This window comes from Nycticebus coucang, chromosome 11, assembly GCF_027406575.1.
Source record: "Nycticebus coucang isolate mNycCou1 chromosome 11, mNycCou1.pri, whole genome shotgun sequence".
Lineage (NCBI taxonomy): Eukaryota > Metazoa > Chordata > Mammalia > Primates > Lorisidae > Nycticebus > Nycticebus coucang.
The window spans coordinates 120209175-120226630 of NC_069790.1; the positions used below are offsets into that span (position 1 = coordinate 120209175).

Genomic DNA, 17456 nt, shown 5'->3' on the forward strand with positions numbered 1-17456 from the left:
CTCAAGTAGCTGGGACTATAGGCGCCCGCCACAATGCCTGGCTACTTTTGGTTGTAGTTGTCATTGCTGTTTGGCAGGCCTGGGCTGGATTAGAACCTGCCAGCTCTTGTGTATGTGGATGGCACCCTAGCTGCTGAGCTACAGGCGCCAAGCCATGCTATGCAATTCTAAATGAAGTCTCCATTATGGGGTATAATGGTAAATTGTGGCCCCTTTTATAATGGAAGAACGATGGCTATAATGGAAGAACAATGGCTATAATGGACAACCAGGAACCCCATTATAAGATCACACAGTTTCCATGTTAATAGCAGGTAGTGTGAGATACCACTGTTTGGACTATATCAGTGGTTCCATGACCAAATCAAAAGGTCACTTTGGGCCCATCCCCGTAATTCAAATCAATGCCCTTTACCCTCTTTTGCTTCTAGCAGATGACTCAGAGGACACACCCTAGAAATTGCAGGTGTCTCCCACTTCACTGGAAACAAGGATAGGAGGCAGTCCTGCCTCCACTGACACAGGCCTGAGATGCCAGGAGCAAATGTAAACTAGGAGTCTTGTGGTCCAGGGCCCATGGGTAATTCAGAATAGCTGGCATCTCTCTGGTTCTGACCCAGAAGTTCCTTCTCTAATGTCACAGGATGACTCATGTTTCTTTTCAAACTGTAGAGTTTTTGTGAACTTTGATGTGGTAGCCACTAGGCACAGGTAGCTATTTAACTTTAACTTCAAATAAATTCAAATAAAATTAAATTAAAAATTCAGTGCTACAATCCCACTTGTCACATATCAAGTGCTCAAAAGCCATGGGTGCCTGCTGGTCTCCATATTGGGCAGCACTGAGTAATCCCAGCCTCCAGGAGGTTCTGTTAGTGTTACTGAATGACCAGGAGGGCAGGTCCCCTGCACAAACCAGTTTAAACAGCTCCTCCCCTCACTTCCTCTCTGCTTCTTTTTCTCAGTATCCTGCTGCATTGCCAGCAAAATCAGAGAACGGTGCAGAACCCAGATCTTTCAGGTAAGGGAAAAAGGATACCTGAGTTTGTGTGTGGGGTGGTGATTTGGATAGAAGGGGTCTCTCTTCTGAGTGTGTACCCTAAACCTCCTGGCAAACTTGTTCTCAGAATAGGTGTCTTGCTATTTTCTATTTCCTGTTGCTGTTGATTTTATGCTGAATTCTGTTTTAAAGAATGAAGCCTACAAATTAATATCTCTTCCAGTAGGTGCTGCTCAGAGAATACTTGTTTTACAAGTAAATGAGTCCTTTCATTGATTACAAAATGTATAAGTATACTTTCATCCTTTCAGGAATAAATTTGGGTGATGAAACAGAATTAGTGCTGGGGAGCTGGTTGGGATAAGAATATTGGGCTATGTAAGGGTCTCAGCTCAACCTGCAGCCCCCCAAAGCCCACACATAGATCAGGACTGGAGGATTTGTGGTCTGAGGTTTTGTCACTAAGGAAACCATCTCATAAAGGACAGCACTTTCCTGGGTTACAGGAACTTGAACTCTTCTGAGGAGCCAGGAGGAAGGAGATGCCACCTGTATGACTTTACAGTTCAGAAGCATCTGGGGACTGTTGGATGTTTGTTCTTTAGGTAGAGGGAGAAGAAGTCGGCAATCCAAGGTTGGCACCTACTGAGTCACAGTCTCCTGGTTTTGCATCTGAGGCAGGATCAGCAGAGCAGCATTAAAGAGCCCAGGTGCTGGAAGTAGGACCCTGATAAACACCCAGAGATCCTCTGTTTTCTTGTTGCTGCTGTCCTATTCCCTTTTCTGACACCAAAGCTGACTTTTAAAAATTCTATGATTTGGAGTGGTGCCTGTGGCTAAAAGGAGTAGGGCACTGGCCCCATATGCCAGAGGTGGCAGGTTCAAACCCAGCTCTGGCCAAAAACTGCAAAAAAAAAAAAAAAATCTATGATTTCTTTTCTCTGTTTATAAGAAGCTTTTACCATACTGTTAAGAATAATGAAATAACGCTTCTTTCTTAAGAAGTATCTGGCTTTTTCTTTTCTTTCTTTTTTTTTTTTTTGAGACAGAGTCTCACTATGTCACCCTTGGTAGAATGCTGTGGTGGCATAGCTCACAACAACCTCAAACTCTTAGTGATTCTCTTGCCTCAGTCTCCCTAGTAGCTGGGTCTACAGGTGCCTGCCATAGTGCCCAGCTATCTTTTTGTTGCAGTTGTCATTGTTGTTCAGCTGGCCCAGGCTGGGTTCAAACCAGCCAGCAAGGGTGTATGTGGCTGGCGCCCTACTCACTCAGCTATGGGTGTTACCCAAAGTGTCTGGGTTTTGACAATGTTTCATATTTGTATTTGATGGCTTCTTTAGATAAGACAACTGCCATTTTCTGCCTGTCTTCATGAAAGTCTGCTCCAATAAGAATTCCTCAAATGTCTTTCTCCATTAGGAAACATTTGTAGATAACAGTGAAAGGGCTCAGCTGTGGGCAGGTTCTGGGTGAGTGCCTATGAACTTGCCCGTTGAAGAAGGTGAGTGGAATATAAAGTGTGGAGTGTGAGGAGAGTGAAGGCTACAGACTACATATAAAAGGCATTAGTGCAACGAATAACTGGTTTCATTGGGGAAAAGGGGCCAGAACCCATCTGAGGAGGCACTAGGAGCTTTTATAGTTCCGTAAGAAAAATGACCAATTTGAAAGTGAAACTGAAAATGGATAGTTGAAGAGAATTTGGGGAAATGGGAGGAAATAAAAGTAACAAGTTTCTGGGAAAAAGAAATGTTAGCTGTAGGCAGTCAGGGATTCCAGGGACTGGCCATTTTCCTAAAATCATGATTATGTTTCTTGATCTACAGGAGTTCAAATCACAATGGCAGCCCCATACTATGCTGGGAGTCCCAGCCGTGGCCACCCAAGGACCAACCATGGTGAGAGGATGCCTGGTGCTCCCTGCTGGGCCAGGCTGCAGGGAGAACAGCTGAGCCGGGAGTCCTCCTGCCATGTCAGCCAGTCCTCACCTGAGGAAGAGAAAATCTTTCACAACCTCCTTTCTTGTTTTCTCTTCATTCACCCTACTCTTTTATTTCTTTTGACCTTTTACATTTTCTCCTCATGATGTGGCCACAGCAGCTAAGTTGTGAAGAGAGGTCAAAATAACCTCTGCTTCATCCAGAGCTTGGCAGCTTTTCCCCTCCTGCTTCCTACAAGGTGGGCACAACAAACAGCTGGTTGGAGCCTCCCTGGTTGCTTTTCTGTTCCTGTCTTCAGCCTGGGGGAGGACTGAGGAGGACGATCAAGGGAGTAATTGAATCTTCATCTGCTACACCACAGCCCTTGGTGACTTCAGTACAACAAAGAAATTGAATAGGCTGACTCACCTGTTACATCAATCACATGGCCTTTCCTTCCCTGCCTTAGAGATGGAAATAGACCGTGTTAGTTGAGCATTTTCTGGTTTCACACATTATTCCACAATTTAGCAGTTTAAAACATCAACCATTTAGTTATTGGGTCAGCTGAGCAGTTCTTGGGTCTGGAGGAGCTTGACTTGCCCGTGCTTCTGTGATCAGCTCATGGTCAGTGTGCACTGGATGGCCTTGGATGACCTCACAGACAAGTCTGGGGTGAGCAGGCTCTTGCACAGGCCAGGGTGGTAGGGATCATCACTAAGTGGGCTAGTCCAGGCTCCTTCCTCAGGCAGTGCAGGAAGAGCAGAAAGAAGGCAAACCACAGTGCACAGTGCTTTTGAGCCTCTGCCTTGTGTCAATGCTTGCTGCTCTCCTGTTGTCCAGAGCAAGTAACATGGCCAAGCCACAGTCAAGGTTTGAAAAGACAGACAGTTTCCTAATTAGAGGAACTGGAAATCCACAAAAGGCATGTGTGCAGGGATGGGAACAATTTGTGGCTACATATGCAGTCTCATCCAGGGATTGTTATCCATACACCATCAACATGAAGAAACTGCTGTAGTGCTGGAGCGGGTCCTTGACATTTTCTTTTTACCTCCCATGCCTTTCCTGTGCTCCCCTCCCATGGCTAACAATATCCTCAGGATTTCCCACTATGATGCTATCTGCATAATAATGTAAACACAGGCCCCTATTTTTCCTTTGATAATCTTAGTCTTCCTGTCCTCAGCCACATAACTTTTGGAAATATACTTCTTTTATCCCCAAATCCTGATTACCAAATGTGGGTAATTTTGTCTTAACAATAATTATGGGTTGTATAACTCAACCCCATGATTTCTTAATGGGAGGAGGAAATGCTCCATTTTCAATACAAATTAGAAATATAAATCTCCACTGCAAGTACCCCAAGGTATTGTGCTAGTTCCTGCATCTTATTAGAAGCAGCTATAAGCAGACACTCAGAATTCTCTTTTGAAGGCATTTTCTTTCCTCTTGTGTGGGCTACATAGCTAGAAAAGATTAGAGTAAGCAGCTCAGGGGGTCCTGACGATAGAAGGCAGGGCTGCTTCAGGCATTTCATGTTAAACATCAGGTGCAGAGGGTTTTCTGCAGACTCCCTAGAGTGCAGTAGTACCAGGGAGAAGCCCACAGCCTACAACAGACAAGGGCCAGGAAGTGAGGACTCTGTAGTGGAAACTGTTGCAAGTAGATTCTGACAGTGTGGCTTTTGTTTCCTTGATGTTCCAGGGGCCAGCAGCCAACTGAGAATTATCTTAGTGGGTAAAACTGGAGCAGGAAAAAGTGCAACAGGGAACAGCATCCTTGGAGAGAAGGTGTTTGATTCTCACATGGCACCAAAATCCATTACGAAGACCTGTAAGAAAGGGAGCAGGATGTGGGAGCAAACAGAACTCATCGTGGTTGACACACCTGGCATTTTCGACACCGAGGTGCCAGATGATGACACAAGCAAGGAGATTGCTCACTGCATGGTTCTGACCTCCCCAGGGCCTCATGCTCTGCTCCTGGTAGTTCCATTGGGCCGTTACACTGAGGAAGAGCGTGAGGCCACAGAGAAGATCCTGAAGATGTTTGGAGACAGGGCTAGAAAATTCATGATTCTCTTATTCACCCGGAAAGATGACTTGGAGGATATCAGTTTCCATGATTACCTAAGAGAAGCTCCAAAGCACATTCAAGAGTTGATGGCCAAGTTTGGTGATCGCTACTGTGTGTTCAACAATAGGGCAACAGGTGGTGAGCAGGAGGCCCAGAGGAAGGAGTTGCTGACCCTGGTCCAGCGCGTCGTGAGAGAGAATAAGGGAGGATGTTACACTAATAAGGTGTATGAAAGGGCTGAGCAGGAGATTCAGAAACAAACCCAGGAGCTGCAACAACATTACAAAGAAGAGCTGGAGAAGGAGAAAGCCCGTATCAGAGAGGAATATGAAGAAAAAATCAGAAACCTGGAAGATAAACTGGAGCAGGAAAAGAGAAGGGCACAAATGGAGAGGATATTAGCAGAAAGGGAGGCTCTCTGTGTTGTAAAGCAGCAAGATGCTAGAAGGGAGGTTGAAAGTCAGAGTCGGATAGTTGAATTAATCTTAAAGGTGTTGAATATTGCTTCCTTTGTTTTCTCATATTTGTTTAGAGATTAAATTTAACAAAAATTTGTATTTTCTGCAAACCTTGACCCATTCTACTCATTTATCAAGGTCAGAGTGCTCTGATTTCTGTCTCTCAGGCTTGCAGGACTAATTTCACTACTGGAAATTGGTAGGTGTTCTGTTGACTCAACAGGAGAGGGACCAATTCTCAACTTCTCAAACTCCAAAGTAGTATGTGTTGGTACTCGCTACTTTGTGATTTCTAACTCACAGAGAAAAGGCAGGCAAGAGACAAAAGAAGATGACCGAATGCTGTAAACTTTTATCCTTGATAAACCTTTCTCTTTTAGATTCTGTCTAGTTTGGCAGATTATCTCTCTTTGTAACTTCTACTCATAATTGCCTTTAGGACCTAGTAATAGAAAAATCAATTATTTGCATTAGATTAACCCATAGATGGAGATGCTTGTAAGACTATTTCTAGATAAATGTCAATTTGTTTAATTATATTTTCATATAAAGATGCGAATTATTCCTTGTCATTTGCTCACTGAAGAACAAAGACTTGTCTGGAAAACAAATCTCTCCAAATTCAACTAACCAGGAATCCCCAAATACCAGAAAGGGTGAAAGGGCAATTCAACAGATAAGAGAACAATATTTGGTATATTCAGGTGTATGTGCAGAAACTCTTTGACCAACCTCAATTTAACCAATTTGATGACTAACTAGTTCTTTCCTTTTCTTTCTTTTTTTTTTTTAAATTGTTAAATCATAGCTATGTACCTTAGTGAAATCAAGGGTTACAATGTGCTAGTTTCATATACAATCTGAAGTAATCTCATCAAACTGTTTCCTTTTCTTGATAAACAAACCTATGGTTGTGACCTCAACTCCCTCACCTTGAGCACTTATTACTTGGCAGCTCATCTGCACACTTCTGCTCCACCCAACTGAATGTTTGCTTATTGTTATGATAGTAAAACTTTTCTTTTTTTTTCCTTTATTAAATCATAACTGTGTACATTGATGCATTTATGGGGTACAATGTGCTGATTTGATATACAATGTGGAATGCCTACATTGAATTGATTAACACAACCATCACCTCACTTACTTATTTATTTATTTTTTTATTAAATCATAACTGTATACATTGATATGATCATGGGGCATCATACACTCGCTTCATAGACCATTTGACACATTTTTATCACAATGGTTAACATAGCCTTTCCGGCATTATCTCAGTTACTGTGCCAAAACATTTACATTCTACATTTACCAAGTTTCGCAAATACCCCTGTAAGATGCACCACAGGTGTGATCCCACCGATCCCCCTCCCTCTACCCCCCCTTCCCACTTCCCCCTATTGTTAGGTTGTAACTGGGTTATAGCTTTCATGTGAGAGCCCCAAATTAGTTTCATAGTAGGGCTGAGTACATTGGGTACTTTTTCTTCCATTCTTGAGATACTTTACTAAGAAGAATGTGTTCCAGCTCCATCCATGTAAACATGAAAGAGGTAAAGTCTCCATCTTTCTTTAAGGCTGCATAGTATTCTATGGTGTACATATACCACAATTTATTAATCCATTCGTGGATCGATGGGCACTTGGGCTTTTTCCATGACTTAGCAATTATGAATTGGGCTGCAATAAACATTCTGGTACAAATATCTTTGTTATGTTGTGATTTTTGGTCTTCTGGGTATATGCCCAGCAGAGGGATTACAGAATTGAATGGCAGATCTATTTTTAGATCTCTGAGTGTTCTACATATATCTTTCCAAAAGGAATGTATTAATTTGCATTCCCACCAGCAGTGCAGAAATGTTCCCTTTTCTCCTCATCCACGCCAACATCTCTGGTCTTGAGATTTTGTGATATAGGCTAGTCTCAGTGGAGTTAGATGATATCTCAAAGTAGTTTTGATTTGCATTTCTCTGATGATTAAAGATGATGAGCATTTTTTCATATGTCTGAAGGCCGTGCGCCTGTCTTCTTCAGAGAAGTTTCTCTTCAAATCCCTTGCCCAGCCTGCGATGGGATCCCTTGTTTTTTTCTTGCTGATGCGTTGGAGTTCTCTGTGGATTCTGGTTATTAAACCTTTGTCAGAGATATACCCTGCAAATATCTTCTCCCATTCTGAGGGATGTCTGCTTGCTTTGCTTACTGTGTTCTTAGCTGTGCAGAAGCTTTTTAGTTTGATCAAGTCCCAGTAGTGTATTTTTGAAGCTGCTTCAATTGCCCGGGGGGTTCTCCTCATGAAATACTCACCCAGACCAATTTCTTCAAGGGTTTTCCCTGCATTCTCCTCTAGTATTTTTATAGTTTCTTGTCTTAAGTTTAAATCTTTAATCCAATGAGAGTCTATCTTAGTTAATGGTGAAAGGTGTGGGTCCAATTTCAGTCTTCTGCAGGTTGCCAGCCACTTCACCCAGCACCATTTGTTAAATAGGGAATCTTTTCCCCACTGAATGTTTTTAATTGGCTTGTCAAAAATCAAATAGCGGTAAGTAGCTGGATTCATCTCTTGGTTCTCTATTCTGTTCCAGATATCTACTTCTCTGTTTTTGTGCCAATACCATGCTGTTTTGATCACTATCAATTTGTAGTAAAGTCTGAGGTCTGGTAGTGTGATTCCTCCTGTTTTGTTTTTATTTCTGAGTAATGTCTTGGCTATTCGAGGTTTTTTCTGATTGCATATAAAACGAAGTATTGTTTTTTCAAGATCTTTAAAATATGACAGTGGAGCTTTAATAGGGAGTGCGTTGAAATTATATATTGCTTTGGGTAGTATGGACATTTTGATAATGTTGATTCTTCCCAGCCATGAGCGTGGTATGTTTTTCCATTTGTTAACATTTTCAGCTATTTCTTTTCTTAGAGTTTCATAGTTCTCTTTATAGAGATCTTTCACGTCTTTTATTAGGTAAATTCCCAAATATTTCATCTTCTTTGGCACTACTGTGAATGGGATAGACTCCTTAACTGCTTTTTCAACTTGACTGTTGTTGGTGTATATAAAGGCTACCGATTTATGGATGCTGATTTTGTAACCTGAGACACTGCTGTATTCCTTGATCACTTCTAGTTTTGTAGTAGAGTCCCTAGTGTTTTCCAGATACACAACCATATCATCTGCGAAGAGCGAAAGTTTGATCTCTTCTGACCCTATATGGATACCCTTGATCGCCTTTTCTTCCCTAATTGCGGTGGCTAAAACTTCCATGACAATGTTGAAAAGCAATGGAGACAATGGGCAGCCTTGTCTGGTTCCTGATCTGAGTGGAAATGATTCCAATTTAACTCCATTCAATATGATATTGGCTGTGGGTTTGCTGTAGATGGCCTCTATCAGTTTAAGAAAAGTCCCTTCTAGACCAATTTTCTTGAGTGTTCTGATCATGAAGGGATGCTGGATATTATCAAAAGTTTTTCTGCATCAATTGAGAGAATAATATGGTCTTTGTTTTTTAATTTGTTTATGTGCTGAATTACATTTATAGATTTACATATATTGAACCAGCCTTGACACCCTGGGATAAAACCAACTTGGTCATGATGTATAATTCGTTTGATGTGTTGCTGGATTCTGTTTGTTAGGATCTTGTTCAATATTTTTGTATCTATATTCATTAGTGATATTGGTCTATAATTTTCTTTTCTTGTTGGGTCTTTTCCTGGTTTGGGGATCAGGGTGATGTTTGCTTCATAGAACGTGTTGGGTAGTCTTCCTTCTTTTTCTACATTTTGGAACAGGTTGAGTAATGTAGGTACTAATTCCTCTTTAAAGGTTTGGTAGAATTCTGACATGAAACCATCTGGTCCCGGGCTTTTCTTTTTAGGAAGGTTTTGTATAGTTGATGCTATTTCTGAACTTGATATGGGTCTGTTCAACATTTCCACTTGATTCTGGTTAAGTCTTGGAAGGTGGCGTGCTTCCAAGTATCGGTCAATTTCCTTCAGATTTTCATATTTCTGAGAATAAATTTTCTTGTAATATTCATTAAGGATTTTTTTGATTTCTTTTTTTTTTATTTATTAAATCATAACTGTATACATTGATATGATCATGGGGTATCGTATACTCGCTTCATATACCATTTGACACATTTTCATCACAGCGGTTAACATAGCCTTTCCGGCGTTATCTCAGTTACTGTGACAAAACATTTACACTCTATCCTTACCAAGTTTCGCAAATACCCCTGTAATATGCACCACAGGTGTGATCCCACCGATCCCCCTCCCTCCACCCACCCCATTCCCTTTCCCACTTCCCCCTATTGTTAAGTTGTAGCTGGGTTATAGCTTTCATGTGAGAGTCCCAAATTAGTTTCATAATAGGGCTGTGTACATTGGGTACTTTTTCTTCCATTCTTGAGATACTTTACTAAGAAGAATATGTTCCAGCTCCATCCATGTAAACATGAAAGAGGTAAAGTCTCCATCTTTCTTTAAGGCTGCATAGTATTCCATGGTATACATATACCACAATTTATTAATCCATTCGTGGATCGATGGGCACTTGGGCTTTTTCCATGACTTAGCTATTATGAATTGGGCTGCAATAAACATTCTGGTACAAATATCTTTGTTATGTTGTGATTTTTGGTCTTCTGGGTATATGCCCAGCAGAGGAATTACAGGATTGAATGGCAGATCTATTTTTAGATCTCTGAGTGTTCTCCATATATCTTTCCAAAAGGAATGTATTAATTTGCATTCCCACCAGCAGTGCAGAAGTGTTCCCTTTTCTCCGCATCCACGCCAACATCTCTGGTCTTGAGATTTTGTGATATAGGCTAGTCTCATTGGAGTTAGATGATATCTCAAAGTAGTTTTGATTTGCATTTCTCTGATGATTAAAGATGATGAGCATTTTTTCATATGTCTGAAGGCCGTGCGCCTGTCTTCTTCAGAGAAGTTTCTCTTCAAATCCCTTGCCCAGCCAGCGATGGGATCCCTTGTTTTTTTCTTGCTGATGCGTTGGAGTTCTCTGTGGATTCTGGTTATTAAACCTTTGTCAGAGATATACCCTGCAAATATCTTCTCCCATTCTGAGGGATGTCTGCTTGCTTTGCTTACTGTGTTCTTAGCTGTGCAGAAGCTTTTTAGTTTGATCAAGTCCCAGTAGTGTATTTTTGAAGCTGCTTCAATTGCCCGGGGGGTTCTCCTCATGAAATACTCACCCAGACCAATTTCTTCAAGGGTTTTCCCTGCATTCTCCTCTAGTATTTTTATAGTTTCTTGTCTTAAGTTTAAATCTTTAATCCAATGAGAGTCTATCTTAGTTAATGGTGAAAGGTGTGGGTCCAATTTCAGTCTTCTGCAGGTTGCCAGCCACTTCACCCAGCACCATTTGTTAAATAGGGAATCTTTTCCCCACTGAATGTTTTTAATTGGCTTGTCAAAAATCAAATAGCGGTAAGTAGCTGGATTCATCTCTTGGTTCTCTATTCTGTTCCAGATATCTACTTCTCTGTTTTTGTGCCAATACCATGCTGTTTTGATCACTATCAATTTGTAGTAAAGTCTGAGGTCTGGTAGTGTGATTCCTCCAGTTTTGTTTTTATTTCTGAGTAATGTCTTGGCTATTCGAGGTTTTTTCTGATTGCATATAAAACGAAGTATTGTTTTTTCAAGATCTTTAAAATATGACAGTGGAGCTTTAATAGGGAGTGCGTTGAAATTATATATTGCTTTGGGTAGTATGGACATTTTGATAATGTTGATTCTTCCCAGCCATGAGCGTGGTATGTTTTTCCATTTGTTAACATTTTCAGCTATTTCTTTTCTTAGAGTTTCATAGTTCTCTTTATAGAGATCTTTCACGTCTTTTATTAGGTAAATTCCCAAATATTTCATCTTCTTTGGCACTACTGTGAATGGGATAGACTCCTTAACTGCTTTTTCAACTTGACTGTTGTTGGTGTATATAAAGGCTACCGATTTATGAATGCTGATTTTGTAACCTGAGACACTGCTGTATTCCTTGATCACTTCTAGTTTTGTAGTAGAGTCCCTAGTGTTTTCCAGATACACAACCATATCATCTGCGAAGAGCGAAAGTTTGATCTCTTCTGACCCTATATGGATACCCTTGATCGCCTTTTCTTCCCTAATTGCGGTGGCTAAAACTTCCATGACAATGTTGAAAAGCAATGGAGACAATGGGCAGCCTTGTCTGGTTCCTGATCTGAGTGGAAATGATTCCAATTTAACTCCATTCAATATGATATTGGCTGTGGGTTTGCTGTAGATGGCCTCTATCAGTTTAAGAAAAGTCCCTTCTAGACCAATTTTCTTGAGTGTTCTGATCATGAAGGGATGCTGGATATTATCAAAAGTTTTTCTGCATCAATTGAGAGAATAATATGGTCTTTGTTTTTTAATTTGTTTATGTGCTGAATTACATTTATAGATTTACATATATTGAACCAGCCTTGACACCCTGGGATAAAACCAACTTGGTCATGATGTATAATTCGTTTGATGTGTTGCTGGATTCTGTTTGTTAGGATCTTGTTCAATATTTTTGTATCTATATTCATTAGTGATATTGGTCTATAATTTTCTTTTCTTGTTGGGTCTTTTCCTGGTTTGGGGATCAGGGTGATGTTTGCTTCATAGAACGTGTTGGGTAGTCTTCCTTCTTTTTCTACATTTTGGAACAGGTTGAGTAATGTAGGTACTAATTCCTCTTTAAAGGTTTGGTAGAATTCTGACATGAAACCATCTGGTCCCGGGCTTTTCTTTTTAGGAAGGTTTTGTATAGTTGATGCTATTTCTGAACTTGATATGGGTCTGTTCAACATTTCCACTTGATTCTGGTTAAGTCTTGGAAGGTGGCGTGCTTCCAAGTATCGGTCAATTTCCTTCAGATTTTCATATTTCTGAGAATAAATTTTCTTGTAATATTCATTAAGGATTTTTTTGATTTCTTTTTTTTTTATTTATTAAATCATAACTGTATACATTGATATGATCATGGGGTATCGTATACTCGCTTCATATACCATTTGACACATTTTCATCACAGCGGTTAACATAGCCTTTCCGGCGTTATCTCAGTTACTGTGACAAAACATTTACACTCTATCCTTACCAAGTTTCGCAAATACCCCTGTAATATGCACCACAGGTGTGATCCCACCGATCCCCCTCCCTCCACCCACCCCATTCCCTTTCCCACTTCCCCCTATTGTTAAGTTGTAGCTGGGTTATAGCTTTCATGTGAGAGTCCCAAATTAGTTTCATAATAGGGCTGTGTACATTGGGTACTTTTTCTTCCATTCTTGAGATACTTTACTAAGAAGAATATGTTCCAGCTCCATCCATGTAAACATGAAAGAGGTAAAGTCTCCATCTTTCTTTAAGGCTGCATAGTATTCCATGGTATACATATACCACAATTTATTAATCCATTCGTGGATCGATGGGCACTTGGGCTTTTTCCATGACTTAGCTATTATGAATTGGGCTGCAATAAACATTCTGGTACAAATATCTTTGTTATGTTGTGATTTTTGGTCTTCTGGGTATATGCCCAGCAGAGGAATTACAGGATTGAATGGCAGATCTATTTTTAGATCTCTGAGTGTTCTCCATATATCTTTCCAAAAGGAATGTATTAATTTGCATTCCCACCAGCAGTGCAGAAGTGTTCCCTTTTCTCCGCATCCACGCCAACATCTCTGGTCTTGAGATTTTGTGATATAGGCTAGTCTCATTGGAGTTAGATGATATCTCAAAGTAGTTTTGATTTGCATTTCTCTGATGATTAAAGATGATGAGCATTTTTTCATATGTCTGAAGGCCGTGCGCCTGTCTTCTTCAGAGAAGTTTCTCTTCAAATCCCTTGCCCAGCCAGCGATGGGATCCCTTGTTTTTTTCTTGCTGATGCGTTGGAGTTCTCTGTGGATTCTGGTTATTAAACCTTTGTCAGAGATATACCCTGCAAATATCTTCTCCCATTCTGAGGGATGTCTGCTTGCTTTGCTTACTGTGTTCTTAGCTGTGCAGAAGCTTTTTAGTTTGATCAAGTCCCAGTAGTGTATTTTTGAAGCTGCTTCAATTGCCCGGGGGGTTCTCCTCATGAAATACTCACCCAGACCAATTTCTTCAAGGGTTTTCCCTGCATTCTCCTCTAGTATTTTTATAGTTTCTTGTCTTAAGTTTAAATCTTTAATCCAATGAGAGTCTATCTTAGTTAATGGTGAAAGGTGTGGGTCCAATTTCAGTCTTCTGCAGGTTGCCAGCCACTTCACCCAGCACCATTTGTTAAATAGGGAATCTTTTCCCCACTGAATGTTTTTAATTGGCTTGTCAAAAATCAAATAGCGGTAAGTAGCTGGATTCATCTCTTGGTTCTCTATTCTGTTCCAGATATCTACTTCTCTGTTTTTGTGCCAATACCATGCTGTTTTGATCACTATCAATTTGTAGTAAAGTCTGAGGTCTGGTAGTGTGATTCCTCCTGTTTTGTTTTTATTTCTGAGTAATGTCTTGGCTATTCGAGGTTTTTTCTGATTGCATATAAAACGAAGTATTGTTTTTTCAAGATCTTTAAATTATGACAGTGGAGCTTTAATAGGGAGTGAGTTGAAATTATATATTGCTTTGGGTAGTATGGACATTTTGATAATGTTGATTCTTCCCAGCCATGAGCGTGGTATGTTTTTCCATTTGTTAACATTTTCAGCTATTTCTTTTCTTAGAGTTTCATAGTTCTCTTTATAGAGATCTTTCACGTCTTTTGTTAGGTAAATTCCCAAATATTTCATCTTCTTTGGTACTACTGTGAATGGGATAAAGTCCTTAACTGCTTTTTCAATTTGACTGTTGTTGGTGTATATAAAGGCTACCAATTTATGAATGTTGATTTTGTAACCTCAGACGCTGCTGTATTCCTTGATCACTTCTAGAAGTTTTGTAGTAGAGTCCCTAGTGTTTTCCAGATACACAACCATATCATCTGCGAAGAGCGAAAGTTTGATCTCTTCTGACCCTATATGGATACCCTTGATCACCTTTTCTTCCCTAATTGCTGTGGCTAAAACTTCCATTACAATGTTGAAAAGCAATGGATACAATGGGCAGCCTTGTCTGGTTCCTGATCTGAGTGGAAATGATTCCAATTTAACTCCATTCAATATGATATTGGCTGTGGGTTTGCTGTAGATGGCCTCTATCAGTTTAAGAAAAGTCCCTTCTAGACCAATTTTCTTGAGTGTTCTGATCATGAAGGGATGCTGGATATTATCAAAAGCTTTTTCTGCATCAATTGAGAGAATCATATGGTCTTTGTTTTTTAATTTGTTTATGTGCTGAATTACATTTATAGATTTACGTATATTGAACCAGCCTTGACACCCTGGGATAAAACCAACTTGGTCATGATGTATAATTCGTTTGATGTGTTGCTGGATTCTGTTTGTTAGGATCTTGTTCAATATTTTTGTATCTATATTCATTAGTGATATTGGTCTATAATTTTCTTTTCTTGTTGGGTCTTTTCCTGGTTTGGGGATCAGGGTGATGTTTGCTTCATGGAACGTGTTGGGTAGTCTTCCTTCTTTTTCTACATTCTGGAACAGGTTGAGTAATATAGGTACTAATTCCTCTTTAAAGGTTTGGTAGAATTCTGACATGAAACCATCTGGTCCCGGGCTTTTCTTTTTAGGGAGGTTTTTTTATAGTTGATGCTATTTCTGGACTTGATATGGGTCTGTTCAACATTTCTACTTGATTCTGGTTAAGTCTTGGAAGGTGGCGTGCTTCCAAGTATCGGTCAATTTCCTTCAGATTTTCATATTTCTGAGAATAAATTTTCTTGTAATATTCATTAAGGATTTTTTGGATTTCTGATGAGTCTGTGGTTATTTTGTCATTGTTGTTTCTGATTGATGATATTAGAGATTTTACTCTTTTTTTTCCTGATTACATTGGCCAGAGGTGTATCTATTTTATTGACCTTTTCAAAAAACCAGCTTTTTGATTTATTGATCTGTTGTATTATTCTTTTGTTTTCAATTTCATTTAATTCTGCTCTAATTTTGGTTATTTCTTTACTTCTACTGGGTTTGGGGTTGGAATGTTCTTCCTTTTCCAGTTGCGTGAGATGTCCCATTAAGTTGTTAACTTCCTCTCTTTCCGTTCTCTTGAGGAAGGCTTGCAGTGCTATAAATTTCCCTCTTAGAACTGCCTTTGCGGTGTCCCAGAGGTTCTGATAGTTTGTGTCTTCATTGTCATTTTGTTCCAAAAAATTGGCAATTTCTTTCTTAATCTCATCTCTGACCCAGCTATCATTCAGCATAAGGTTATTTAACTTCCATGTTTTTGTATGGGTATGCAGATTCCTGTTGTTACTCAATTCAAGTTTTATTCCATGATGGTCTGAGAAGAAGCATGGAATAATTTCCATTCCTTTAAATTTACTGAGGTTAGACTTGTGACCTAAAATGTGGTCAATTTTGGAGTAAGTTCCGTGGGCTGATGAGAAGTATGTGTATTCAGTTTTGTTGGGATGAAATGTTCTGTAGATGTCTCCTAAATCTAAATATTGGATGGTTAGGTTTAAATCTAAGATTTCATTGCTCAGCTTCTTGGTGGAGGATCGATCCAACACTGCCAAAGGAGTGTTGAAATCTCCGACGATTATGGAGCTGGAGGAAATCAAGTTACTCATGTCTGTTAGAGTTTCTCTTATAAATTGAGGTGCATTCTGGTTGGGTGCATAGATATTAATAATTGAGATCTCATCGTGTTGAGTATTACCATTAACAAATATGAAGTGACCATTCTTGTCCTTCCTTACTTTTGATGGTTTAAAGCCTACTGTATCTGCAAATAAAATTGCAACACCTGCTTTTTTCTGATTACCATTTGCCTGAAATATGGATGACCATCCTTTCACCCTGAGTCTGTATTTGTCTTTTAAGTTAAGATGTGACTCTTGTATGCAACAAATATCTGGCTTGAGTTTTTGTATCCAGTCAGCTAACCTATGCCACTTTAGAAGACAGTTTAAGCCATTCACATTGATGGAGAGTATTGATAAGTCTGGTGGAATTTTGGGTATCGAGTTTTTCAAAGGTCCAGGGGACATTTTTAATCCTTTCGCCAGTGTGGAATTTGGAGTTTGATCCGAAGTTTCTGAGTGAGTTTACTTTTGTGGTATAGGATTGGGTTGGTCATTGTGGAGGATAGGTCTGAGAATATCCTAAAGAGCTGGTTTACTTATGTCAAATTTTTTCAACATATGAATGTCATTGAAGTATTTAATTTCTCCATCATAGATGAAACTCAGTTTAGCTGGATACAAGATCCTGGGTTGAAAGTTATTTTGCTTTAGGAGATTAAAAGTTGATGACCACTCTCTTCTGGCTTGAAAAGTTTCAGCAGAGAGATCTGCAGTTATTCTAATATTCTTACCTTTGTACATAATAGTTTTCTTTCACTGGGCTGCTTTGAGAATCTTCTCTTTCATGTTAACTTTAGTGAAGCTAATTATGATATTTCTGGGGGATGACTTATTGGGGTTTAATTGTGCTGGGGTTCTGAAACTGTCTGCTATCTGAATTTCAGATTCTCTAGGCATGTCTGGAAAATTTTCTTTCATAATTTCATGCAGAAGGGCCTCTGTGCCCTTCGAGGCCACTTCATCATTCTCAGAAATCCCAATAATTCGTATATTGCTTTTTTTCGAATTATCTGAGAGCTCTGTGAGTGAGTGATCCGTTTTTGCTCTCCATCTTCCTCTTTGAGAGATTGGGAGCGTTTGAAGACTTTATCTTCAATGTCAGAAATCCTTTCTTCTGCTTGCTCCATTCTGTTGCTGAGGGATTCTACTGTATTTTTTATATCTTTGAGGTCTGTAAATTCTTGCTTCAGTGTGTCTAAGCCTTTGGTGGTTTTGTCTTTAAATTCGTTAAATTCTTGAGACAACTTTTGAATT

General features: G+C 39.6%; 1 protein-coding gene across 3 annotated transcripts; it reads left to right on the forward strand.

Moving 5' to 3' along the window:
- Positions 1 to 953: 953 nt before the first annotated feature.
- Positions 954 to 6937, forward strand: LOC128598606 (GTPase IMAP family member 4-like). Of its 3 annotated transcripts, none has more exons than XM_053609194.1 (3): positions 954 to 1021; positions 2830 to 2901; positions 4633 to 6935. In XM_053609194.1, the coding sequence occupies exons 2-3, from the start codon at positions 2844 to 2846 to the stop codon at positions 5541 to 5543; spliced, it is 969 nt and encodes a 322-aa protein (XP_053465169.1). In that variant the 5' UTR covers positions 954 to 1021; positions 2830 to 2843; the 3' UTR covers positions 5544 to 6935. The 3 variants fall into 3 exon arrangements, with proteins under 3 accessions (XP_053465169.1, XP_053465170.1, XP_053465171.1); XM_053609195.1 differs by having other exon boundaries at positions 969 to 1021; positions 2830 to 3181; positions 4633 to 6937; XM_053609196.1 differs by lacking the exons at positions 954 to 1021; positions 2830 to 2901 and adding an exon at positions 3189 to 3408 and having other exon boundaries at positions 4633 to 6937.
- The last annotated feature ends 10519 nt before the right edge of the window (positions 6938 to 17456 follow it).